The sequence below is a fragment of the Pan troglodytes genome, chromosome 1, assembly GCF_028858775.2.
Source record: "Pan troglodytes isolate AG18354 chromosome 1, NHGRI_mPanTro3-v2.0_pri, whole genome shotgun sequence".
Classification (NCBI taxonomy): Eukaryota; Metazoa; Chordata; class Mammalia; order Primates; family Hominidae; genus Pan; species Pan troglodytes.
The window spans coordinates 178612248-178639440 of NC_072398.2; the positions used below are offsets into that span (position 1 = coordinate 178612248).

Here is a 27193-nt window from a genome sequence, read left to right on the forward strand (position 1 = left end):
CTCCTTGGCTCTCTTGGGGCTCATCTCTTCCTACTTATCTATACTTCCTAAATTCAGGTGATACCTTTAGCCCCAAAGGATGTGGTACCGACGAATCTGAAAAATGAGAAGACACTCTTTGTGAAACTATCCTGGAATGAGAAGAAATTCAGGCCACTTTCCTCAGAACTATTTGCGGAGTTGAATAAACCACAAGAGAGTGCAGCCAAGTGCCAGAAACCCGTGAGAGCCAAGAGTAAGAGTGCAGAGAGCCCTTCTTGGACCCCAGCAGAACATGTGGCCAAAAGGATTGAATCAAGGCACTCCGCCTCCAAATCTCGCCAAACTCCTACCCATCCTCTTACCCCAAGAGCCAGAAAGAGGCTGGAGCTTGGCAGTAAGTTGTGGAATGGATCACAGTGGTCAATACTGGGGCTAAAGGGTTATGTGATAAAAATGATAATTTATGGGAAAGTATTGAGTTAGTGATCACAGTGCGCTATAGCCTGGAACTCAAGTGATCATGCTCAAGCAATCCTCCTGCCTCAGCCTCCCCAGTAGCTGGGACTGCAAGGGTACATCACTGCACTTGGCTCCATTTTCTGGGTTTTTTTGTTTTTGTTTTTTGAGACAGAGTCTTGCTGCGTCACCCAGGTTGGAATGCAATGGCACAATCACGACTTATTGTAGGCTTGACCTCTTGGGCTCAAATGATCCTCCTTCCTCAGTCTCCCAAGTAGCTGGGACTACAAGTGTGTACCACTATGCCTGGCTAATTTTATTTTAATTTTTTGTAGCAAGAGGGTCTTGCCATATTGCCCAGGCTGGTCTCAAAGTCCTGGGCTCAAGTGATCCACCCGCCTTGGCCTCCCAAAGTGCTGGGATTACAGGCATGAGCCACCATGCCCAACTATCAAAGTTTGTGTTTAATTTTAGGACTTCTCCCTTTTTTTATTTAATTTTTTAAATATGTGAAACATTAATATCATTCGAGTCAAAACTACTTAAATGTACCCAGAAAAGCACTACTCCTTTCCTTGCCCTCCAACCCTGCTTACTCCACCTTCTATATGTTAATTAATTGTTTTACTTTCTGGTTTATCTTTCCTATGTTTCGTTTTGGAAAAATCAGCAGATACATATACATATATGTATACCTATATGCAGACACACATATATTTTTATTTTTCGTTTTCTTACCAAAAGGGTAGTATACTGGATATATTCTTTTCCAACTTGCTTTTTCCCCTTACAATGTATCTGAAACTCACCCCACAGCCTTTCTGAGAGCTCATCCTCATCTTATTGTAGTCATTCATCCTTTTTTGAATGTTTTGTGTAGGTGTCAAGTTCAAGTATAAGTTACTTGTATTCTTGATAGCTCTATAGTACAGTATGTGTTTTAGGAGCTGAATATAAATGTATAAAACATTTAGAAAATGCAGCATAAATATCAACTAATCTGTAATATCATCTTCAGAAATAAAGGGGCTGACTGGGCGTGGTGGCTCACACCTGTAGTCCCAACACTTTTGGAGGCCGAGGCGGGTGGATCAACTGAGGTCAGGCATTTGAGACCAACCTGGCCAACATGGTGAAACCCCGTCTCTACTACAAATGCAAAAAATTAGCCAGGTGTGGCAGTGCATGCCTGTAATCCCAGCTATTCGGGAGGCTGAGGCAGGAGAAGCACATGAACCTGGGAGGCACAGGTGGCAGTGAGCTGAGATCACGCTATTGCACTCCAGTCTGAGCAACAGAGCGAGACTCTGTCTCAGAAAAAAAGAAAGAAAGAAACAAGGGAGTTTTTCTTTTTTTTTTCTTTAGTTCCTCATATGTCCCCTCTTCTTCCTCTTTTCAACTCTGTTGAAATTTTACCTTTCTTTCAAGGTATATCTCAAAAGCCATCTTTATGAGCACTCAGGTGCTTCTGGACACTTATTTCACTTTATATAATATAATAGGCAGTCATGTGTATCATCTGTTAGACTAGAGTGTTTTTTGTGTTGGAACCAGGATTGAGCCTCATTCAGCTTTTGCTTAACCTCAGCCCCTGGCACACGCCTGCCTTTTTAACTGCTCAGTTGGTAGCTGCAAATGAGCAGCTGGGGTTCTTGGTGCTGTGGTCCTCGTGACAAGGGAGCAATTCCAGACAGTTTTGTGTATTCACAGAACCCAGTGGATTGTCCCCAGGAACCCCACTTCTCTCCATTGGCAGATATAATCTGGGTTAAGAAAAATCTCGGCCTCATTGTTACTTGATAGCATCTCTAGTATAAATCTCTTCAGATGTCATTGAGTTAGGGTTGAAGGCGTGCGATGTCACCCCTGATTGAGACCCACTATTCTGATAGGTTATTTCAGGGAAACCTGTTAGAGATGAGAGAACACTCCATTTATCTGCAAAAGCTGACTTAAAAGTTGACTTATGGTTCTAACTAGGAAAATCACTCCTAAAATTTAGGTGAGAGATGAAAAATTATTAGAGCTACCTGGGCTGGAGAAAGAAAGCCTGGAATGATTAAAAATGTAGATAATTCCTGTTTTACATATAACTCAGTGGCTGAATTTGGCTGTGATGAGATTGTGGGTTTGTATATTGTTAGGTAAAAAATTTACACATTGTGATGATTTCTCTTGGACTTAGGTAACCCTCAGATGTCCCAGCAGACTTCATGTGCCTCCTTGGATTCTCCAGGAAGAATAAAACGGAAAGTGGCCTTCTCGGAGATCACCTCACCTTCTAAGAGATCTCAGCCTGATAAACTTCAAACCTTGTCTCTAGCTCTGAAAGCCCCAGAGAAAACCAGAGAGACTGGACTCTCTTATACTGAGGATGACAAGAAGGCTTCATCTGAACATCGCATAATCCTGAGAACCCGAATTCCAGCTTCGAAAACCACAGACATTAGAGAGGAGAGAACACTTACCCCTATCAGTGGGGGACAGAGATCTTCAGTGGTGCCGTCCGTGATTCTGAAACCAGAAAACATCAAAAAGAGGTGACCAGGGACATTACCCACAGAGCAAATTGAAATCCTTCACATCATGTGAAGTGTGTGAGTCATAGTCAAAAAAGTTCGAACAGTAGTTGAAAAACCTATGTCACAGAAGTATTGGGGAGCTTTCTTAAAATACAGATTTCTAGGCCTCTTCCCACACCTAGTGAGTCAGACTCCAAGCACTGGCCCTAGGAATCTGTATTTGGAAATGCTCTTCAGATGGTTCCAGTATACCGAGCTGTTATTTGGGGATCATTGCTATAGAAGATAACTTCCCAAACCTGCATTGCTATCCAGTTTGGGATTTCATTATTTCCTGTGGCTTTTTGCCACACTTTAACAGTCATTTTTTAAAGCAGTTTTTCATTGTTGTTGTTTCATTTTATTTCAATAGTTTTTGGGGAATAGGTGGTCTTTGGTTACATGGATAAGTTCTTAAGTGGTGATTTCTGAGGTTTTGGTGCACCTGTCACCTGACCAGTGTACATTGTACCCTATATGTAGTCTTTTATCCCTCACCCACCTTCCACCCTTCCCCCTGAGTCCCCAAAGTCCCTTATATCATTCTTATGCCTTTGCATCCTCATAGCTTAGCTCCCACTTATAAGTGAGAACATATGATATTTGGTTTTCCATTTCCAAGTCACTTCACTTAGAATAATGGTCTCATCTCCATCCAAGTTGCTGGAAGTGCCATTATTTCATTGTTTTATGGCTGAGTAGTATTCCATGGTAAATATATACCACATTTTCTTTATCCACTCGTTGGTTGATGGGTATTTAGGCTGGTTCCATATTTTTGCAATTGCAAATTGTGCTGCTATAAACATGCGTGTGCATGTGTCTTTTTTTTAATATAATGACTTCTTTTCCTTTGGGTAGATACCCAGGAGTGGGATTGCTGAATCAAATGGTGGATCTACTTTTAGTTATTTAAGGAGTCTCCACACTGTTTTCTATAGTGGTTGTACAAGTTTACATTCCCACCAGCAGTGTAGAAGTGTTCCCTTTTCTGGCTGGGCGCGGTGGCTCACGCCTGTAATCCTAGCACTTTGGGAGGCTGAGGCGGGCGGATCACAAGGTCAGGAGATCAAGACCATCCTGGCTAACACAGTGAAACCCCATCTCTACTAAAACATAAAAAATTAGCCGGGCTTGGTGGTGGGCGCCTGTGGTCCCAGCTACTTGGGAGGCTGAGGCAGGAGAATGCCGTGAACCTGGGAGGCGGAGTTTGCAGTGAGCGGAGGTCGCGCCACTGCACTCCAGCCTGGGCGACAGCGAGACTCCGTCTCAAAAAAAAAAAAAAAAGAAGTGTTCCCTTTTCACCACATCCACACCAACATCTATTATTTTTTGATTTTTTTAAGTTATGGCCATTCTAACAGGAATAAGGTGGTATTTCATTGTGGTTTTAATTTGCATTTCCCTGATAATTAGTGCCGTTGAATATTTTTTCATATGTTTGCTGGCTGTTTCTGTATCTTCTTTTGTGAATTGTCTATTCATGTCCTTTGCCTACTTTTTTTTTTACCTTTTGTTTTTTTTTGAGCGGGAGTCTTGCTCTGTCGCCCAGGCTAGAGTGCAGTGGTGCGATCTTGGCTCACTACAGCCTTTGCCTCCTGGGTTCAAGCAATTCTCCTGCCTCAACCTCCTGAGTAGCTGGGACTATAGGCACTCACCACCACGCCCGACTAATTTTTGTATTTTAGTAGAGGTGGGATTTCACCATGTTGGCTAGGCTAGTCTCGAACTCCTGATCTCAAGTGATCCACCCATCTCAGCCTCCCAGAGTGCTGGGATTATAGGCGCGAGCCACCGCACCCGGCTCTTTGCCCACTTTTTGATGGGATTATTTGTTTTTTTCTTGCTGATTTGTTTGAGTTCCTTGTAGATTCTGGATATTAGTCCTCTGTTGGATGCATAGTTTGCAAATATTTTCTCCCACTCTGTGGGTTGTCTGTTTATAGTCTGCTGATTATTTCTTTTGCTGTGCAGAAGCTTTTTAGTATCATTAGGTCCCATTTATTTATTGTTGTTTTTGTTGCATTTGCTTTTGGGGTTCTAAGTCATGAATTCTTTGCCTAACAATGTCTAGAAGACTTTTTCCAATGTTATCATCTAGATTTTTTTTTTGTTTTTTGAGATGGAGTCTCACTCTGTCTGACGCCCAGGCTGTAGTGCAGTGGCATGATCTCAGCTCACTGCAACTTCTGCCTCCCGGGTTCAAGCAATTCTTCTGCCTCAGCCTCCTGAGTAGCTGGGACTACCAGCGCGAGCCACTACACCTGGCTAATTTTTGTATTTTTAGTAGAGACGGGGTTTCACCATATTGGCCAGGCTGGTCTCGAACTCCTGACCTTCTGATCCACCTGCCTCAGCCTCCCAAAGTACTGGGATTACAGGCGTGAGCCACTGCGCCTGCCCGTTATCTTCTAGATTTTTTATGGTTTCAGGTTTTAGATTTAAGTCTCTGATCCATCTTGAGTTGATTTTTGTATAAGATGAGAGATGAGGATCCAGTTTCTTTCTTCTTCTTCTTTTTTTTCTTTTTTTGGAGACAGAGTTTTGCTGTTGTTGTCCAGGCTGGAGTGCAATGGCACGATCTCGGATTACTGCAACCTCCGCCTCCTGGGTTCAAGCGATTCTCCTGCCTCAGCCTCCCGAGTAGCTGAGATTACAGGCACCTGCCACCATGCCCAGCTAATTTTTTTGTATTTTTAGTAGAGACAGGGTTTCACTGTGTTGGCCAGGCTGATCTCAAACTCCTGACCTCAGGTGATCCACCCACCTCGGCTTCCCATTTTTGTATTTTTAGTAGAGACAGGGTTTCACCGTGTTGGCCAGGCTGATCTCAAACTCCAGACCTTAGGTGGTCCACCCACGTCGGCCTCCCAAAGTGCTGGGATTACAGGCATGAGCCACCATGGCCGGCCCCAGTTTCATTCTTCTACATGTGGCTTGCCAATTATTCCAGCACCATTTGTTGAACAGGGTGTCCTTTTCCCACTTTGTGTTTTTGTTTGCTTTGTCGAACATCAGTCGGCTATAAGTATTTGGCTTTATTTCTGGGTTCTCTGTTCTGTTCCATTGGTCTATGTGCCTATTTTTATACCAGTACTATGCTGTTTTGGTAACTATATCCTTGAAGTTATAGTTTGAAGTCAGGTAATGTGATGCCTCCAGATTTTTCTTTTTGCTTAGTATTGCTTTGTCTATGCGGGCTTTCTTTTTTGGTCCATATGAATTTTAGTATTGTTTTTTCTAGTTCTGTGAAGAATGATGATAGTATTTTGATGGGAATTGCACTGAATATGTTGAATCTGTAGATTGCTTTTGCATTGTGGTCATTTACACAATATTGATTCTACCCATCCATGAGCATGGGATGTGTTTCCATTTGTTTGTGTCATCTGTGATTTCTATCAGCAATGTATCAGATCTAGGACCTTTTTGGATGAGTCTTCAGGGTTTTCTAGGTATATGATCATATCATTGGTGCACATTAACAGTTTGACATGCTCTTTTTTAATTCGGATGCCCTTTATTTCTTTCTCTTTTCTGATTGCTCTGGCTAGGACTCATTTTTTAACTGGAGACTATTCTCAAATACAAACTGTACAAAAAGATAAGACATTTAGAACAAACTTTGCTGTACAAATAAAAATGCAACAAGCCAGAAGTTACAATTTGTAGTATTTGCTACCTAGAAACTTCAGCACCTGTTCCATAATAGGTTGCTCAGTAAATGCTTTATATTGAATATATAGCTGCATTTCTGCTAACCTTGAGCCTGTGTGGATAATAAATTCATGCATGCGTCAGAAACAAAAAAGGACAAGCACCTCTCCCTGGGAGTAGCATATTTTGGTCTCTAGTTGGGGAGGTGGTGAGTCTAATTTAAATAAGCTTAAGGCAGACTTTGAACTCTGGGTTTGAGTCAAGCTTCAATTATAACTTTTTAGTTATAATTTTTTGCCAACTTTTTAGCAGAAAGAAAGTTTTACTCTTTTCAAAGTATATATAAAAAGACTGGGAGCCAATCAGGCCACTTGACTATCTTCTAGTGCCTTTTGTACACTCTGGTATCCAAAACTGCTTCCCGTGACCTCGCTGTGATTTCTTGCAGGGATGCAAAAGAAGCAAAAGCCCAGAATGAAGCCACCTCTACTCCCCATCGTATCCGCAGAAAGAGTTCTGTCTTGACTATGAATCGGATTAGGCAGCAGCTTCGGTAAGACTACTCCTTGGCAGGCAGAGAAACATTGCTGCCATCTCTGATATCTATAATCTTATCTCCTAATGCCTCTTATACTGTTTATTTGCCAATCCATTGAAATTGACCTTTTACCTAGCATGTCCACTGGAATTATGTTAAGTTTCAAATAATTGTCTTAGTCTGAAGGGGCAAGAAATACTTCCTGGGCTTAGGTGACTCCCATCCCTAATCATCATGTCCAGCAAGACTGTTGGTGGGATGGGGTGCCTAAAAGCATGAACTTGGATTCTGACAGATCTGGATTTGAACCTGGGCTTTGTCATTTACCATCTGTGTAACCTTGGGAAGGCAAAATTACCTTTCTAAGCCTGAAATTCCTCATCTACAAAATATAATAATATACATGTCATAAAGTTGTTGAGGGGTTTGATGAGATAATATAAATAATGCTCCTAACAGAGTGTCTCGGTAGCAAGCACCCATGTCGCCTGGTCACAGGAGGGACCCTGCAATACTTGTAATCCACACTAATGTTATAGAGTTCTTCTTATTTAGACTTGAACACTAGTATCAAAAAATATGTCCCTACCATTCAGGTTTCTAGGTAATAGTAAAAGTGACCAAGAAGAGAAAGAGATTCTGCCAGCATCAGAGATTTCAGACTCTAGCAGTGACGAAGAAGAGGCTTCCACACCGCCCCTTCCAAGGAGAGCACCCAGAACTGTGTCCAGGAACCTGCGATCTTCCTTGAAGTCATCCTTACATACCCCCACGAAGGTGCCAAAGAAGAGTGTAAGGTTCTTCTAGGTTTACTTCCCATTGAAGCATCCCTCTCTTAGTTTAAAAGTTACAAATGCTGAAGTCACAGATTAGTAACAGCTGGAATCTGAGGACAGATCTGTTATATTCAATACTATTCTTTGTGGAATATTCATGGAGAAAGGGACCTAAGTGAACACTAGGACTGAAAATGAATCTAGTAGAGAATGATTTTTGAGGTAAGTCCCTTTTACAGTACAGAATCAGATGGCCAAGAGCTGAACTTCCTGAGGGAAGTAAGTACAAGACCCACTCCTGTTTGCATTTCCCACGGAGCACTGGCAGAGTGGGTATCGCATGTACGGCCACCGAGCTGTGGTGTTAGTTTTGTTGTCCCACTTGATACACCTGAGAAACCGGGAGTGCTACTTACATATTGGTAACAAATCATGTCACAGCAAGATGGAAGGAGAAGATCAATGGACATCTTTTCTGCTTCCTGTGGAGCTTTAGCAGAACACCGAAAAGGTATTCAGATCAGGATCTTCTCATGTTCGAATGTGCTTGAGAAATGTTTGAATTAGAGTTAAATTGACAGAGCATCTTATTCTTTGGAACACAATTGAGAAATCTTAATTAGAAGACTTTCTAAAGCTGATGTCCATTTTTCCATATGAAGATGTGATTTGGCTTGGGTTGAAATCAAAGAAAAATCTCGGCTGGGCATGGTGGCTCATGCGTGTAATCCCAGTACTTTGGAGGCCGAGGTGGGTGGATCACTTGAGGTCAGGAATTCAAGACCAGCCTGGCCAACAATGGTGAAACCCTGTCTCTGCTTAAAATACAAAAATTAGCCAGGCATGGTGGCAGGTGCCTGTAATCCCAGCTACTCTGGAGGCTGAGGCGGGAGAATCACTTGAACCTGGGAGGCAGAGGTTTCAGTGAGCTGAGATCGCACCATAGCACTCTAGCCTGGGCGACAGAGTGAGACTGTATCTCAAGAAAAAAGAAAAGTCTCTAGGGAAAGGAATCCAGTAGATCAGTAGTCCCCAGCTCCTTTGGCACCAGGGACCCCCTTCGTGGAAGACAAATTTTCTACGGATGGCAGGGGCTTGGGGGATGGTTTCAGGATGAAATTGTTCTACCCTAGATCACCAGGCATTGGATTCTCATAAGGAGTGTGCAACCTAGATCCCTTGCACACACAGTTCACAATAGGATTTGCACTCCTATGAGAATCTAATGCCTCTGCTGCTCTAGCAGAAGGCAGAGCTCAGGTGGTAATGCTCACCCCACCCACCACTCACCTCCTGCTGTGTCCTGGTTCCTAACAGGCCTCTGGTTTGATTGTGTCTCCTGGCCCCCACCCAAAAGTAGGGATATAGGGTGTAGGGTACCTTCAGCATAATAAAAAAGGGCAGAAGCCCATCAGGTTTCTTGATACCTTCTCAGCAAGGCCTTGTCAACACTTTTCTGTTTTCTCCAAAATTAATAAATGTAAGGCCTTTTTTTTTTTTTTTAGACACGCTCTTGCTCTGTCTCTTGCCCAGGCTGGAGTGCAGTGGTGCAATCTCAACTCACTGTAGCCTCAACCTCCTGGGCTCAAGCGATCCTTCCACCTCAGCCTCCCAAGTAGCTGGGACTACAGGAGTGTGCCATCATGCCTAGCTAATTTAGAGGGGGCTTTCACCTCTGTGTTGCCCAGGCTGTCCTCAAACTCCTGAGTTTAAGCAGTCCTCCCTTCTTGGCCTTTCTAAGTTTTGGGATTACAGGCGTGAGTCACCGCACCAGCCTGTAAAGCCTTTTAAACAGTTTAAGTGCTTTCTGCCTCGGGAGGAAATGGAGAGATTGTTCTCTCTCTAGCCAGGCTGAAAACAGAGGGTGGGTGGAGTGAAATGCCCCATAGAAGGGAATGCTTTGTAGAAACGCCATGAAGATGAGGGAAGCAGCAGCAGGCTTGTTCTAGCAAGCCATGAGCAAGGAAGAAGATAGAGGGCTGTTAGACTACACTAAGCGGTGACCTGGGGGTTTGGAGTGGAAAAGTCTGCCAAGGTTTCTCCAAATCCCGCACCGTGGGCCGTGGAAGTCCTGGGCTGATGCTTGGCCATATCTTCAAATAAGCCCAGGGAAAGATCTAATGAATCAAACCTAGTTTATGCCTCCTCTTCTCTTCTGTATTTGGGCAGAGTAGTTAGGGTGTCTTAAACATTTCTTGTATTTCAAGATAATATTTTACTTTTAAATAGTATTTCATCCAAACTTAATTCTTTCCTCAGACTGACATTGTTATAAATCCTGATACTATACATACATTAGAAAAAAGAAACCATGTTTGGACGATGAACAAAGTTTATGCAATGTGAGGTGAGAGAGGGAGAGTCATGGTCCTTTATCCAGGAAGGAACTAAGAGGAATTCACCACCTCTCTTCCTTTTATCAGATCAGCACAAATCACATTTGCTGGTGTGTCCTGGATGGTGTTTTGCTTTTTCCTTGTGAAATATGTTCTTTGTTTTCAATACAGCTCAAGCCTAGAATGCCACGTGGTGCCACTCCTCAGATCCGTAGTCGAAGCCTGGCTGCCCAGGAGCCGGCCAGTGTGCTAGAGGAAGCCCGACTGAGGTACTGCTGCTCTTGATTCCCCTTCAGAGAGGCAGGAACCATGGGGCCTCTGCTTTCATTCACATAAAATTAGCAGTCACTGGTCTACCTAATAAAGGTAGATACACTGTGTGTCTATACTTTTACCTATCTAGGTAAAGTGAGTGTATGTTTAGAAAAAAGAAACCTCTCAGGCAGCATCTGGGTTAGCCAGTGTGGACAGGCCCTGGGAGGATTGGCCTTCCCGTCTACTGCCATAATTTCCGCAGGGATGGAAGATGATTAGTCAGGACAGTGCCTCTTTGTTTTGATGCCCTTTAGAACCATATGGAGACTTTCATATAAGTCTGGATCCTGTCAGAAATCAAGCAAAATCTGAATCTCCTGTGGGATGAGGTCCACCCATGTGATTTGGGTGGAGAAACGGAGGCCAAGGATTATGAGGCCAAATGGAGGGATTTGAGAATGAAGGGATTCTCTAGCATTTGAAATTGAGTTTTCAGGTAGAAACATAGACAAGAAACCATAATCATTTTCCATTGATTAATGAGTAGATGGTTGGGGAATGTTCCTAAAGTCTTCCTTTTCTTCCATTTACCACCAATGGTAGGCTGCATGTTTCTGCTGTACCTGAGTCTCTTCCCTGTCGGGAACAGGAATTCCAAGACATCTACAATTTTGTGGAAAGCAAACTCCTTGACCATACCGGAGGGTGAGTCATGTGAGGCAGGCAGGGTAGTTTGGGGAATAAGGCCCCTGCTAGTAGAATGCCTTGGGTGTTACAGTTCAGCCATACAGGCTTTCTCCAGTATCAGCAGACTAGACCAAATCGTTGCTGAAGCCCAAAGCTTCTGAAACATTGGTTGCCAAAGTAATCCTATAGTAACAGAAATTTTGCCTTTCAGAAAGAATGAAACTGGCCTTCATTGAGTAGGCAGTTTGCATATAGCATTATGCAAACTGTGGAATGAATGATTCTATATAAGCAGGTCCTACTCTGACCAGCTTCCAAGGATGGTCCCTATTGCCCCCACCTCCACATTTCAAGGGTCTCGGTCCTTCCCTCAGTATACATTCCCACACTCCTAACTGATTATAGCGTGTAGTGGCTGGCTGAGACCTACCCCACGGGTTTTCCCCTCTTGCTCTAGGTGCATGTACATCTCCGGTGTCCCTGGGACAGGGAAGACTGCCACTGTTCATGAAGTGATACGCTGCCTGCAGCAGGCAGCCCAAGCCAATGATGTTCCTCCCTTTCAATACATTGAGGTCAATGGCATGAAGCTGACGGAGCCCCACCAAGTCTATGTGCAAATCTTGCAGGTAAGCAGAGCTGTTTAGGCTTTTTGGAAAATGCTGTTTCTTCGTGACACATGAAAAAGGAAAGAGTTACTTAATTTTGCATGTATTGCATGTTCATGATATACCAGGCATTGTCCTTTCTATAGAGGTAGCAAGGGCAAGGAAGACAGAATTCTTACCCTAACAGACTTCAAAGTCTAGGAGCTGGATAATGATTACAAGCCAGGAAACCAGTACTTACCCACATGGTGAAAACTGTGAGCTCACAGGTAGCAGTGTGGCAACATGGAAAAGGGGTCCGTGGCAGGCCAGAGGTTAAGCCTTGCTCTTTTGTCCATGGGCTGTTATTTTGGAGCAGGTAACATCCAGTTATAGAATTCTGTAATAGTGATTTTAAGGGGGCTTCTGGCCCAGCCTGTGACTCATTTGCATTTCAAACTCATATACTTTCTTTATCTTTTGGTGCCTTCTCTTGTCCTTCCAAGTTAAAGTTAAGACTAGATTGGGAGGCAGAATATAGGATACCGAAGTCCTCAGGTTAAATGCCTCCCTCCATTTGCAGATTTAACTTTAAGCCCAAGGGAGTAAGACCCTTACAGTTCCTCACAACTGTGTTTCTCCTAATGCAGAAGCTAACAGGCCAAAAAGCAACAGCCAACCATGCGGCAGAACTGCTGGCAAAGCAATTCTGCACCCGAGGGTCTCCTCAGGAAACCACCGTCCTGCTTGTGGATGAGGTGAGGTGCCCATGGGCGGACAGGAGAAGAAACAGGGCTGTACTTCAGGAGCAAGTGCTGGATGGGAGGGAGGAAAGTCCTGGCTCCCTTCTCCATTCATATGAGCCCATTTTCTGGTGCTGAGAGGCATGTGTCAATGGATTGCTTTGGTGCTATGACTTGGGAAACATGCAGCTAAAGCAGTGGTTATAGGTCTTCATTTTGAAGCCCCAGCTCAGTCTCTGTGATTAACTCTGCACCTCTCTCCTTTTCCCTGGCAGCTTGACCTTCTGTGGACTCACAAACAAGACATAATGTACAATCTCTTTGACTGGCCCACTCATAAGGAGGCCCGGCTTGTGGTCCTGACAATTGCCAACACAATGGACCTGCCAGAGCGAATCATGATGAACCGGGTGTCCAGCCGACTGGTAGGTTCTAGGGCAGTTCCCATGCTGTTGTTGCAGATCTGTAAGCTTGGCCAAGAAGTTCTGCAAAAATGGTCCAGGTGTGGTGGCTCACGCCTGTAAACCCAGCACTTTGGGAGGCCAAGGCGGGCGGATCACTTGAGGTCAGGAGTTCAAGACCAGCCTGGCCAACACAGTGAAACCCCGTCTCTACTAAAAATACAAAAATTAGCCAGGCTAATTTTTACTTAGGAAGCTGAGGCAGGAGAATTGCTTGAACTCCGGAGGCAGAGTTTGCATTGAGTTGAGATTGTGCCACTGCACTCCAGTCTGGCAACGGAGCGAGAGTCCATCCCAAAAAAAAAAAAGTTCTGCAAAAATGAATACTAAAATAAATTGGGACGTTAAGAAATGTGATTTCTGCAATGCTTGTAGTTTCTATGTTGGAATATGTAACCATTGCATGATTTTCTGCAAACATCATATCTTGGTGTTCTGCTACTCGTGGACTTTTAAACTGCACCAAACCATGGAGGTTTAATTATTTAAAAAAAAAAATGTTTTAGGCTGGGCACAGTGGCTCACGCCTGTAATCCCAGCACTTTGGGAGGCCAAGGCAGGTGGATCACCTGAGGTCAGGAGTTCGAGACCAGCCTGACCAACATGGAGAAACCCCATCTCTACTAAACAGACAAAAATTAGCCAGGTGTGGTGACGCATGCCTGTAATCCCAGCTACTCGGGAGGCTGAGGCAGGAGAATCTCTTGAACCCAGGAGGCGGAGGTTGCGGTGAGCCGAGATCACGCCACTGCACTCCAGCCTGAGCAACAAGTGCGAAACTCTGTCTCAAAAAAAAAAAAAAGTTTTAGCACTTATAACCTGCCAGGCAGTGTTAGGTGCTTGGAATAGTGCAATAAACCAGGCAGATGCAATGTCTGCCCTCACAGGCCTTGCAGTTCAGCAGGAAGCACAATGAGAAATCATGAAGAGCCTGGTAAGTGAAGCCAAGTGCAGTGACAATGTATAGCATAGATCTGAAGATCCTCTCACCCACTTCAATTAAAGCACCTCAGCTTTTATCTACTTCCAAATGATTCTGATAGAATCAAAGGTCCTTAGGCCGGGCGTGGTGGCTCATGCCTATAATCCCAGTTTAGGCCGGGCGTGGTTGCTCACGCCTGTAATCCCAGCACTTTGGGAGGCCGAGGCGGGTGGATCCCGAGGTCAGGAGATCGAGACCATCCTGGCTAACACGGTGAAACCCTGTCTCTACTAAAAATACAAAAAAATTAGCTGGGCGTGGTGGTGGGCACTGGTAGTCCCAGCTACTTGGGAGGCTGAGGCAGGAGAATGGCGTGAACCCAGGAGGCGGAGCTTGCAGTGAGCCGAGATCATGCCACTGCACTGTAGCCTGAGCAACAGAGCAAGACTCCGTCTCAAAGAAAAAAAAAGAATCAAAGGTCCTTAAATGAAATGAAAAAATAGTTCAAAAACTACTGCCCTACAGGACACCACTGGTCATTGTCAGTAAAGGCAGTGGTAGTCTAGGTATGAAATGTGTAATTTGTTATATGGGACCTGGGAATTGGGTTTGGGGGCCCAAGGGTGACTTTCCACCTGGATAATCACTGGGCAATCAACGAACTTATTCCTCTGTTGTTTTGGCTCCCCAGGGTCTTACCAGGATGTGCTTCCAGCCCTATACATATAGCCAGCTGCAGCAGATCCTAAGATCCCGGCTCAAGCATCTAAAGGCCTTTGAAGATGATGCCATCCAGCTGGTAGCCAGGAAGGTAAGTCACCAGCTGCACCCATAAATCAGTCAGCACATCTTTGCTGAGTACCTGCTGGGTATGAGGCCCTATGCTGGTGCTCTGAGGTTGGAGAGAAATTTAGAAAGTCGTGTAAAAATATCAAAAAAGAGAGACAAGATTATGAGAAATTCCTTAGCCTTGTTATTTTATGATTAGAGGGCCCTAAATATTGTGGGTTTATATGCAAACTAATATGAATTCATTCAGGGAGCAAGCAGTTTTGCATGATGAAAGGGACAATATAGTCAGGTAGACAAACCTGGTTTGAATTCTGGCTTTAACGCTTAGTAGGCATGCAGAAAGTTATAGGAAAGTTACTTAAAAATTTCCTGAGCCTCAGTTTTCTTCTCTGAAGAAGAATGAGAGCACTTCCCTCATAGGGTCATTGTGAAAATATAACAATATCATGTCTATTACATGCCCAGCAAGGCACACTCTCCAGGCTAGATATGAGGTATTAGATGCCCCTCCCCTCCAAGTCTAATAGGAGAATGCTCCCTGAGAGTTCACCACAGACTAGTCTCCCCGGCTGCTGAGGAACAAAGTGGGTTAAATGTCTGCCTCAAGCAGAAAGAAAGAAAGAAGAACCGTACATCCACAAGTATTTCAGCACGTAAAAGAATTATAAACTTATTTCTAGTTTCCTCTTGCTGACACACTCTTCACCCTGAATGGCTGTAGCAGCAGCACATGACTGTGACTCCTGCTTGGAACTAGCTACTATATTAGGGACTGGGGTAAGAGGTGAGCCAATTGTGTGCCTGTCTCCAGGCTTTGCTTTCCAGGAGAGAGATCCTCAAAGTTATCATCTAGGCATTTTATGGGTAGAGTTTTTCACTTTTGCTATTATGCTATCTACCTAGACTATCTAAGAGGCTTTTTCTTTTCTCCGAATGATCCTTTTTTTATGCCACCCTTTTTTTTTTAGAAACAGCGTCTCACTCGGTCGCCCAGGCTGGAGTGCAGTGGCGTGATCTCAGCTCACTGCAACCTCCGCCTTCTAGGTTCAAGAGATTCTCCTGCCTCAGCCTCCCGAGTAGCTGGGATTACAGGCGTGTGCCACCATGCCCGGCTAATTTTTGTATTTTAGTAGAGATGGGGTTTTGCTATGTTGGCCAGGCTGGTCTTGAACTCCTGACCTCAGGTGATCCACCCACCTTGGCCTCCCAAAGTGCTGGGATTACAGGAGCAAGCCACTGTGCTCGGCCAATGCCATCCTATTTATTTGAAATTGTCCTTTCCCGTTTTCCTCCAAGATGCTTCTGTCAGTTGATTTTGGTCTCTATCTTGCATCGTTAGAGACTTTCCACAGTTGTCTTGGTTGTCCTCTCAGGTGTAAGGGTGAAGATTAAACAGCTGGCTCTGAACATGTGAGTGGGGCTTATTCACTATGAGATTTGCTGTGGGATGATCTGAGTGGGCCAGTATCACTGTCTTTCCTCCTTTCCCATGGGAATAGTCAGATTTCTCAGTATGCTTCCCCTGTCCTGTCTGGAGGGCAGTGTTCTGGGAATGAGGGGCTGGTGCCAGGTACAGAAGAGGTCTTCCAGTTTGGCATGCATATAGTAATCATCTATTTTTGGTAAGGGACACCTTCTACAATAATGCCTGGCATTCCTAGGACCAGAGACTTTTTGCTAAACTTTGCTTGAGAATAAATTTCCTTTGTTTTTTTTGTTTTGAGACGGAGTCTCGCTCTGTCGCCAGGCTGGAGTGCGATGGTGCAATTTTGGCTTACCGCAACCTCCACCTCCCTTGTTCAAGCCATTCTCCTGCCTCAGCCTCCCAAGTAGCTGGGACTATAGGTGCACACCACCACACCCAGCTAATTTTTGTATTTTTAGTAGAGACAGGGTTTAACCATGTTGGCCAGGCTGGTATTAATCTCTTGACCTCCTGATCCACCCACCTCAGCCTCCCAAAGTGCTGGGATTACAGCCAATAAAACTTTTATTTATAAAAACAGATGGTGAGCCACACTTTGTTGTTTCCTGATCTAAGGCATCTTTAGTTTCTTAAGGTGCTCAACTTTTTTTAACTTTCAACCACAACCAAATATTCCCTACTTTTGGCTGGGTGCGGTGGCTCACGCCTGTAATCCCAGCACTTTGGGAGGCTGAGGCAGGTGGATCACAAGGTCAAGAGATCGAGACCATCCTGGCTAACAGGGTGAAACCCCGTCTCTACTAAAAATACAAAAAATTAGCCGGGCGCGGTGGCACGAGCCTGTAGTCCCAGCTACTAGGGAGGCTGAGGCAGGAGAATTGCTTGAACCTGGGAGGCCGAGGTTGCAGTGAGCCGAGATCGGCACCGCTGCACTCCAGCCTGGGAGACAGAGCGAGACTACGTCTCAGAAAAAAAAAAAAAAAAAAAAAATGCCCTACTTTAGCTAAACAACCCCCCTTTACCTCTTTCCAGCACCACTAACTCCTGAGCATTTTGAGGATTTTTAATGTAACTTAGATTTGTTCTTAGATTCCTCAATATAGGTTTAGGATTTGGCTTTCTCCAGTCCACTACACTAACCGCTACTCTTCCATGTCTTTCTAACTTGCAGAATTATTATTATTATTATTATTTTTTTTTTTTTTTTTTGAGACGGAGTCTCGCTCTGTCGCCCAGGCTGGAGTGCAGTGGCACAATCTCGGCTCACTGCAACCTCCACCTCTTGGGTTCATGCCATTCTCCTGCCTCAGCCTCCCGAGTAGCTGGGACTACAGGTGCCCGCCAACATGCCCAGCTAATTTTTTGTATTTTCAGTAGATACGGGGTTTCACTGTGTTAGCCAGGATGGTCTCAATCTCCTGACCTCGTGATCTGCCTGCCTTGGTCTCCCAAAGTGCTGGGATTACAGGCGTGAGCCACCACGCCTGGCACTAACTTGCAAAATTATATTTTTAAATCTTCTCCTGATGCTTCCCTTCCTTTTAGAGTCTTGGGGTAGGTTGTTGTTGTCATTGTTTTTTGAGACAGTCTTGCTCTGTGACCCAGGCTGGAGTGCAGCAGCACAATCTTGGCTCACTGCAACCTCCGCCTCCCAGGTTCTAGCAATTCTCCTGCCTCAGCCTCCTGAGTAGCTGGGACTACAGGCAGGCACCTGCCACCATGCCCAGCTGTTTTGTATTTTTAGTAGAGGCGGAGTTTTACCATGTTGTCCAGGCTGGTCTTGAACTCCTGACCTCAAGTGATCTGCCTGCCTTGGCCTCCCAAAGTTAAAGGCTTACAGGTGTGAGCCACTGCACCTGGGCAGAGTTTTGGTGTTTTGTTTTGTTTTTTTTTGAGAGGGAGTCTCACTCTGTTGCCCAGGCTGGAGTGCAGTGGCACGATCTCAGCTCACTGCAACCTCTGCCTCCTGGGTTCAAGCAATTCTCCTGCCTCAGTCTCCCGAGTAGCAGGACTACAGGCATGTGCCACCACGCCCAGCTAATTTTTTGTATTTTTAGTAGAGACGGGGTTTCACCATGTTAGCCAGGATGGTCTCTATCTCCTGACCTCGTGATCTGCCCGCTGCAGCCTCCCAAAGTGCTGGGATTACAGGCGTGAGCCACCGCGCCCCGCCCCAGCCCAGTTTTTTTAACAAAGATTCAGAAGACATCCAATTTGGATGCTGCTCTTCCTCAAATCTCTTGCCCATAGTTTCAAAGCCCTCTCTATTTCTTTACATATGACGAAGCGAATCTGTTTTATATTCTATATCCTATAGTTATGATATCTGAAGTCTTTAGGGGTCTGATTCTGATAACCATTGATTCTGCTGGTTCCCATGCATATGTGGCTTGGTTTTCTTATTTTTTTGTCTTGATTTTTATTTTATTTTACTATATGCATGGGATTCAGCATGCTCCTTTATTTGAGAGTTAATTGGGGCCTGGGTTGAAGTTGAATTCATTTAGAATTTGGTTTTTTTTTTTTGTTGTTGTTGTTTTTTTGTTTTTTTTGCTTCTAGGGGCACTACCAACTGTTACCATTTTTAAAATAAAATTCTCCACTTGAGAATTGTAGGAAATACAACATAAATTTGGGCTCCAAATCCAAGCAAGGGCTTATGGTTGTAAAAACTCGAGAGTGTCTGGGTAGGGTGGCTCATGCCTATAATCCCAGCACTTTGGGAGGCCAAGGTGAGAGGATCACTTGAGCCTGGGAGTTTGAGACCAGCCTGGGCAACATATTAAAACCCCGTCTCTACAAAAAATTTAAAAATTAGCCCAATGCGATGGCATGTGCCTGTAGTCCCAGCTACTTGGGAAGCTGAGGTGGGAGGATTGCTTGAGCCGAGGAGGTGGAGGCTGCAGTGAGTCATGATCATGCCACTGCACTCCAGCCTGGGTGACAGAGCAAGACCCTCTCTCAAACAAAAAAACCAACAAAAAGTCGGCTGGGCGCAGTGGGTCACACCTGTAATCCCAGCACTTTGGGAGGGTGAAACCCCATCTCTACTAAAAATACAAAAAATTAGCCAGGTGTGGTGGCAGATGCCTTTAATCTCAGCTATTCGGGAGGCTGAGGCAGGAGAATCGCTTGAACCCCACAGGTGGAGGTTGCAGTAAGCTGAGATCACACCACTGCACTCCAGCCTGGGCATCAAGAGTGAAACTCTGTCTCAAAAATAAATAAATAAATAAAACCCAAGTTTTTTGTGTGTGCCCACATCCACCTAGCACTAAGGTCAAGTAGGCCGTTTTTCCTGCCATCCGTTCTGCGTGATGGGTCTCACTCACCCTGTACTGAGGCTGAAGTGGAGGTCAAGTTTCAGGTGCCTGCAGGATGTCCTGTTAGGTTCCGTGTTGGCTGGGCCTTAGCTTCTTCTTGTGTCTCCCTTGTCCCAGCAGCAGCCCGAAGGGATGCATAGGGTTGCCAAGTGTCACTGATACCCTTGGGGTCAGACTGGTTTAGGTGTTTCCTTACCCCCCAGAGTTCCCCTTTAACTTTGTCTTGAGGCCCTTGAGTCCCTGCTATTCACCACACAAAGTGCCTCTTCACCAGGCTGTACAGGTGGTAATGGGAGGGGAGGAGAACTGACGAAGCAGGAAGTGCTACAGGACACCCTTACCAGTTCAATACTGGAGATTAGAGGAAGGGAAAAATGTAAGCCGATAGTCATGTTTGTGTCCTGGGTTACTTGGAAAGTGATTTTTTTTTTTTAGATGGACTCTAGACTGGAGTGCAGTGGCGTGATCTTGGCTCACTGCAACCTCCACCTCCCAGGTTCAAGTGACTCTCCTGCCTCAGCCTCCCCAGTAGCTGGGATTACAGGCATGTGCCACCATGCCCAGCTGATTTTTGTATTTTTAGTAGAGATAGGGTTTCACCATGTTGGTCAGGCTGGTCTTAAACTTCTGACCTCAAGTGATCCACCTGCCTGGGCCTCCCAAAGTGCTAGGATTACAGGTGTGACCCACCGCGCCCCCGACCCTGGCTAATTTTTGTGTTTTTAGTAGAGATGGGGTTTCGCCATGTTGGCCAGGCTGGTCTCAAACTCCTGACCTCAGGTGATCCGCCTGCCTCGGCCTCCCAAAGTTCTGGGATTATAGGTGTGAGCCACCGCGTCCAGCCCCTTCCTACATTCTTGATTCTGGTCCTCTTAGCCATTGACCAAGCCAACCCCAAATTCACCACGTGCTGTAAGGGGTGCCTGGCTATGGCTTTATCTCCAGATAGGCTCCACCTCAGCCTCTTGTCTTTGGCTGGCTGCTTCTGGGGGCACACGTCTGTCTCTATGCAAGGAGTGAGAACTCTTGTTTGCAGATGCTTCAATAGTGATCTTGAACCAAGCGTCTCTGATTTTAGACTTCATTTCCTGAATAGTAAAGCTGAGAATTTCTGTGTTGTCCACTGTGGAGTTAACTGTAAAACCAAGACAGAGGTTTGGACTAGAGGATTAGAGTCCCATGCACAATGTAATAATTCATTTCTATTCTTCCTCCAGGTTCCCTGCCAGGGCTAAGTACTTAACTTTACGCTTATGTCCATTGCCAGCACTACCTTTTCTTTTTAGTTGAATACAGAATCTCTTGGTTCTTCTGGGCTAAGGTGGCCTCAGGAATAAAATATTCCCTCTTGTAGGTAGCAGCACTGTCTGGAGATGCACGACGGTGCCTGGACATCTGCAGGCGTGCCACAGAGATCTGTGAGTTCTCCCAGCAGAAGCCTGACTCCCCTGGCCTGGTCACCATAGCCCACTCAATGGAAGCTGTGGATGAGATGTTTTCATCATCATACATCACGGCCATCAAGTAAGATGCTCCACTTCCTGAGCCTTCCTGGAAGGCTGTAGAAACATGTTTCCCTTTCTAAGCTTTTACTCATTCAACCTGCACTTACTAATAACACAGTTATGTTTCGTAGGGACATTATCTAGTCAGGGAAACAGAAATATAACCCTAGGATAATAGAATATTTGCCACTTATTGAGCTATATTATAGGTGTTTAGGGCATAAAAGTGCTATGATAGGAACAAAAAAAAAGGAAGCAGCTGCTTCTCTCACACTGATTGATGTGCTCAGCTCATGAAATGAGGGCACAGGTATTTATGAGTGACCAGTGTATTTCCGGATGTAGTTGCTATGTTTCCTCACTTCCACAGTGACATTTTCTGTATCAGTTTGAGAGTTTGGGGGTCAGGGGGATCCTTGCCACATAATATAGGAGAAATTATTTCCCAGGTTTTCTCTTTTCTAAAGACACAGAAAAGTTTTCTTTGGCTTTCCTCTGGGCTGGGGTTACAGCCACTGACAAAAACTCACATCCCCTCGTTTCCTTTAAGAAATTCCTCTGTTCTGGAACAGAGCTTCCTGAGAGCCATCCTCGCAGAGTTCCGTCGATCAGGACTGGAGGAAGCCACGTTTCAACAGGTGATCTCCTCCTCTTTTCAAATCCTTCTAGATTTTGTACTTATGCTTTTAAAATACGTGGAAATTTCCATGAATGTGTGACACTCTATTTTGTGCCACCTAGAGTATGTGAAAGAATACCAGACCGGCACCTATTTTAATGTGACATTTTGTAGAGCTGCATGAGAAGAGACCTTTAGCGACTGGTTTCTGCATGTTAGATTGAAGGCCTGTGTGCCAGACACTGTTCAAAGAATGAGGAACAAGACAAAGTTACTCCCTGATTACAGCTTATGTTGTAGTGGAGTCAAGGCTTTCAGAATGAGGCCATATTTGAGAACAAATCACAGATCAATCCAATCCCTGCATGGGCATAGTTCAATTAGATCAAGTGAGAGGGATCAGTAGGGCGTGTGCTTTGTTAGTTTACTTAAGACTCTAGTAATTGGCTGCCTTGGAAGATGAATTGTTAAAGGTGTTTATGAGTGTGTACCTGAGAGTGTGTATGTTTGTGTATGTATGTTTTAGACATCTTTATTTAACTAAAATAAGTCAGGAGAACATTTTCCTTTCAGCTACTTATTTATTGGGTTGGTTGTAAATTCTTGTTTAAAATTTTAGCTACTGGTCATGTTTTGCCCATTACTGTTCTCCTCCTAGAGTCTGAGATAGCTCTTCTGCAGAGAGTGACTTTCATTTTAGTTTGTAAACATTTCCTGAACATCTGCAGTGTGCCATTAACTGTGATGAATCCTTGAACCCCAAGCCGATTTGGTTAACATCCCTGTTCCTGACAAACTCCCAGTCTTGGGGCTGGGACGGGGATAGACTCATAGATATTTAGAATGGAAAGTGACCAGAAATGCTCCAGATTTAGCTGACCCAGTAGAGAACGTTAGGGTAGGAATCTATGTTTCCAGCTATCCTCCTGCCTCCCTTTATTTCTTTATTCAATTTTCTCTCTAGGCCTTTGTGCTTTTCCAAGGGTCATGCCTTGGCATTTGCTCACTGTACCTGATAAGGAAAGTGGCCTTGTAGCAAAATTTGACTTGAATTTTGACAATCTCAATTATGAAACTCTCAGCCCCTGGAGACAAGACTATTTGTATCACCAGTGAGAGTTACTAGTCATTTTATATCCATTAACTCACAAGGGATGTACAGTGTATTTTATAGATAAAATTGAAGCTCAAAAGAGTGCAGTAACTTGGCCAGGTTTACATATTTAGGTAAATGGTAGCACCAGGATTCGGGCCTGCTGTTTTCTGATTCCAAGGCTAGCATTCCATTCTGCCTCTGCATTTTGTGTACCACTGGGGCACCAACTGATGCCTTCTGGAGTGTTTGATATCCTGGGGGCCATGTGTCTGATTTTCCCAAATGAAGAAAGAAAGGAACAGAAAAAGCCCCAGGATTGTATTTCCTCTTAACCTTTGCCTTGCTATTTGTGTCTAGATATATAGTCAACATGTGGCACTGTGCAGAATGGAGGGACTGCCATACCCCACCATGTCAGAGACCATGGCCGTGTGTTCTCACCTGGGCTCCTGTCGCCTCCTGCTTGTGGAGCCCAGCAGGAACGATCTGCTCCTTCGGGTGCGGCTCAACGTCAGCCAGGATGATGTGCTGTATGCGCTGAAAGACGAGTAAAGGGGCTTCACAAGTTAAAAGACTGTGGTCTTGCTGGGTTTTGTTTTTTGAGACAGGGTCTTGCTCTGTCGCCCAGGCTGGAGTGCAGTGGCACGATCATGGCTCACTGCAGCCTTGACTTCTCAGGCTTAGGTGACCCCCCAACCTCAGCCTCCCAGGTGGCTGAAACTACAGGCACATGCCACCACGCCCAGCTGATTTTTTGTAGAGACAGGGCTTCACCATGTTGCCAAGCTAGTCTACAAAGCATCTGATTTTGGAAGTACATGGAATTGTTGTAACAAAGTATATTGAATGGAAATGGCTCTCATGTATTTTGGAATTTTCCATTAAATAATTTGCTTTTTCCTGAGTGTTTGTGAAGTTATTACATTATAATCATTACAAACATCTGATTATGAAACCAAACTGTCCTTCCTACAATAGTCCTTCCATGTGACTTTTATTTCTGTTACTAGGCCTGCCATTTATTTAATGCTAACATATATAAAATATAAGTACACGATTTACTTGTATCTATATAAAATAGTTCTGGGAGAGTAGGCAAAAAACTGGTTACACTGATTACCTCTGGAAAGAATCAGATGGCCAGGGTTAGGGGTTAGAGGAGGACTTTTCACTGTATGTCATTATCTGTCTTAAGTTTCAAATAATATAAATAAAATTTAGGCCAGGGGCGGTGGCTCACGCCTGTAATCCCAGCACTTTGGGAGGCTGAGGCGGGTGGATCAGGAGATCGAGACCATCCTGGCTAACACGGTGAAACCCCGTCTCTACTAAAAATACAAAAAAATTAGCCAGTTGTGGTGGCGGGCGCCTGTAGTCCAGCTACTCGGGAGGCTGAGGCAGGAGAGTGGCATGAACCCGGGAGGCGGAACTTGCAGTGAGCTGAGATCGCGCCACTGCACTCCAGCCTGAGCGACAGAGTGAAACTCCGTCTCAAAAATAAATAAATACATAAATAAATAAAATATAGTTTATAAAAAAGGAACTACTGGAAATAATATAAATCATAAGTAATCTCTAGCCACAAATAGCTAGAAAGTGTAATTTTTACAAAGGTACCATTTACCATAAAAACAAAACAAACCTTTAAATACAAAAGATTTATATGTCACAGAAAATATAAGGTACTTAGAAATAAATTGATTTAAACATTTATTTATTTATTTTTTCCCTCTGTCACCAAGGCTGGAATGCAGTAATGGATCATAGCTCACTCCAGCCTTAACCTCCTGGGTTCAAGTAATCCTGCCTCAGCCTCCTAAGTAGCTGGGATTCCAGGTGTGGGCCACCATGTCCGTCTCCTAGGAATAAGTCTAATAAAGAGATGCAAGTAATCTCTAGATAGAAATCAATTCCAATCAAAATCTTGGCAAGGTTTCTTGTATGACTTTGCAGTTAATTCTAATATTTATATGGAAACCAACAACAGGCAATGAACATCTAAAACCTCATGAAGTACTGAGGCTGGGCGTGGGTGGCTCATGCCGGTAATCCCAACACTTTGGGAGGCCAAGGCGGGCGGATCACCTGAGGTCAGGAGTTCGAGACCAGCCTGATCAATATGGTGAAATCTCGTTTCTACTAAAAATGCAAAAATTAGTCGGGCGTGGTGGTGTCACCTGTAGTCCCAGCTACTTGGGAGTCAGGAGAATTGCTTGAACCCACCCAGGAGGCAGAGGTTGCAGTGAGCTGAGATCACACCATTGCACTCCAGCCTGGGCGACAGAGCAAGACTCCGTCTGAAAAAAATAAATAAAACCTAATATGAGGTACTGAAAAAAAACAGCCCCACCCGTGTACTAGTCCTGTCAGAAATGCTTGTCCTAAATTTACTGATGAGAAAATTATCAGACAAATCTAAATTTGGGAGAAATACTCTGCAAAGCAGCTGTTCAACTCATTGAAAATACTAATATCACAAGAAAAAAAACATAAAACATGGAGGAACTATTCTACACCAAAGGAGAATAGAGACATGAGAGCTAAATGCACTATATAAACCTTGACTGGGTCCTGGATTTAGGAAATATAAACAATTATAAACATTATTAACTATGTATTAGACAGCAGTATTTTGTAAGTGTTAAATTCCCTGAGCGTGATAAATTTGTGATTATGTAGGAGAATGCTGTTCTTAGGAGATTCATAATGAAATATTTATAAGTGATGTATTATGTCTGCAACTCATTCTCAAATCATTTAGCAAAAATATGTATTTCTATATTCACATATATATTTATAATTACATATAATGGATTGAGGATCAATATCAATATTTTAAAAACTGCAATGAAAAAGAAAAAATGAGCCAGGCACAGTGGTTCATACTTGTAATCCCAGCATTTTGGGAGGCCAAGGCAGGTAGATCACCTGAGGTCAGGAATTCGAGACCAGCTCGGCCAACATGGTGAAGCCCCATCTACTAAAAATACAAAAATTAGCCAGGGGTGATGGTGTGCACCTGTAATCTCAGCTACAGGGGTGCTGAGGCAAAAGAATTGCTTGAACCCAGGAGGCAGAGGTTGCAGTGAGCCAAGATTGTGCCACTGCATTCCAGCCTGGGCAACAGAGCAAGACTGTCTCAGAAAAAAAAAAGAAGGAAAAAGAAAAAAATGGTAAATAACAAATAAGTCATCCAAAGAAGAAACATGAATGACCAAGAAAATGGAAACAGTAAAAGAGGCATGCAAACCAAAACCATTTCACATCTATTAGAAAACCTTTCTATGGTTACACAGAACAACTGGAACCCCAATACCCTGCTGATGGAGGTGGAATGACTTTTGAAGATTATTTGGTGAATCTTAGCCTAGGAAATGCAAGAAATTGTATGAGCCAGTGTATTAGTCTGTCCTCGCGCTATGAAGAAATACCTGACACTGCGTAATTTATAAAGAAAAGTTTAATTGACTCACAGTTCCACATGGCTGGGGAGCCCTCAGGAAACTTAAAATCATGGTGAAAGGCACCTCTTCACAGGGCAGCAGGAGAGAGAATGAGTGCCAGCAGGGGAAATGCCAGATGCTTATAAAACCATCAGATCTCCTGAGAACTCACTCCTATCACAAGAACAGCATGAAGGAAACCATGATTCAATTACCTCCCACAAGGTGCCTCCCAGGACACATGGGGATTATGGGATTACTATTCAAGATGAGATTTGGGTGGGAACACAGAGCCAAACCATATCAGCCAGTGTGATGGCTAATAGAGCATGCAGACAGCCTATTGTGGGACTATATATATATATATATATATACACACACATATATATATACACACATATACACACACACACACACACACACATATATATCCTATTGGTTCTGTTCCTCTAGAGAAACCTGACTAATGCAGCCAGCAATTCCATTCCTAAGTATATGCTCTAGAGAAATTCACATACGTACACCAAGAGTCATATACAAAAAGTTCATAGCACTCTATAATGGTAAGCCATTGGGAAAGTGACTTATTTTCATGCTATGGAATCATAACAGAAATGAAAATCAGCTAACTAGATACAGTATACATGTCAATTTGAGTGAAGCTTACAAACAGGGTTGAGTAGAAAAAGGTTGAAGAATTACACTGTATGTAACCAATGATATAATTTTTAAAAGCTTGCAAAAAAAAATAGTATGTATTGCTTAAGGATACCTACACAGAAATAGAAATGCTCAGGAATAACAAACACTAAATTTAGGATAATGGGTACATCTTTGGGAAAGGGAGGTGTTGCAATATGGGAGATGTACAGGTAGCTCCAACTATGTTTGTTTTTCTTTTTTCACAAAAGTCAGATAGTTTTATGTTGTAAAAACATTAGTTATTTGTCAAAGGTTATGTTCTTCCGTCTTCATCTGTCACCAGCTGTCAGCATCTCCTTTAAAGATCGGTTTTTTCTTCATAA

At 44.0% G+C, this 27193-nt stretch overlaps 1 protein-coding gene across 5 annotated transcripts in view; it reads left to right on the forward strand.

The window, feature by feature from the left end:
• The window catches only part of ORC1 (origin recognition complex subunit 1), a 35581-nt gene extending 11957 nt beyond the window's left edge, over window positions 1-23624 (forward strand). For all 5 annotated transcript variants that reach the window (XM_009457815.4, XM_009457816.4, XM_054667074.1 and 2 more), the window contains 13 exons: window positions 58-376; window positions 2627-2981; window positions 7108-7212; window positions 7794-7989; window positions 10481-10578; window positions 11168-11269; window positions 11709-11880; window positions 12489-12596; window positions 12857-13006; window positions 14656-14775; window positions 20860-21029; window positions 21561-21648; window positions 23083-23624. In XM_009457815.4, the coding sequence (XP_009456090.1) occupies window positions 58-376; window positions 2627-2981; window positions 7108-7212; window positions 7794-7989; window positions 10481-10578; window positions 11168-11269; window positions 11709-11880; window positions 12489-12596; window positions 12857-13006; window positions 14656-14775; window positions 20860-21029; window positions 21561-21648; window positions 23083-23277 (2178 nt within the window). In that variant the 3' untranslated portion in view covers window positions 23278-23624. The remainder of the gene's footprint in view (window positions 1-57; window positions 377-2626; window positions 2982-7107; window positions 7213-7793; window positions 7990-10480; window positions 10579-11167; window positions 11270-11708; window positions 11881-12488; window positions 12597-12856; window positions 13007-14655; window positions 14776-20859; window positions 21030-21560; window positions 21649-23082) is intronic.
• The last annotated feature ends 3569 nt before the right edge of the window (window positions 23625-27193 follow it).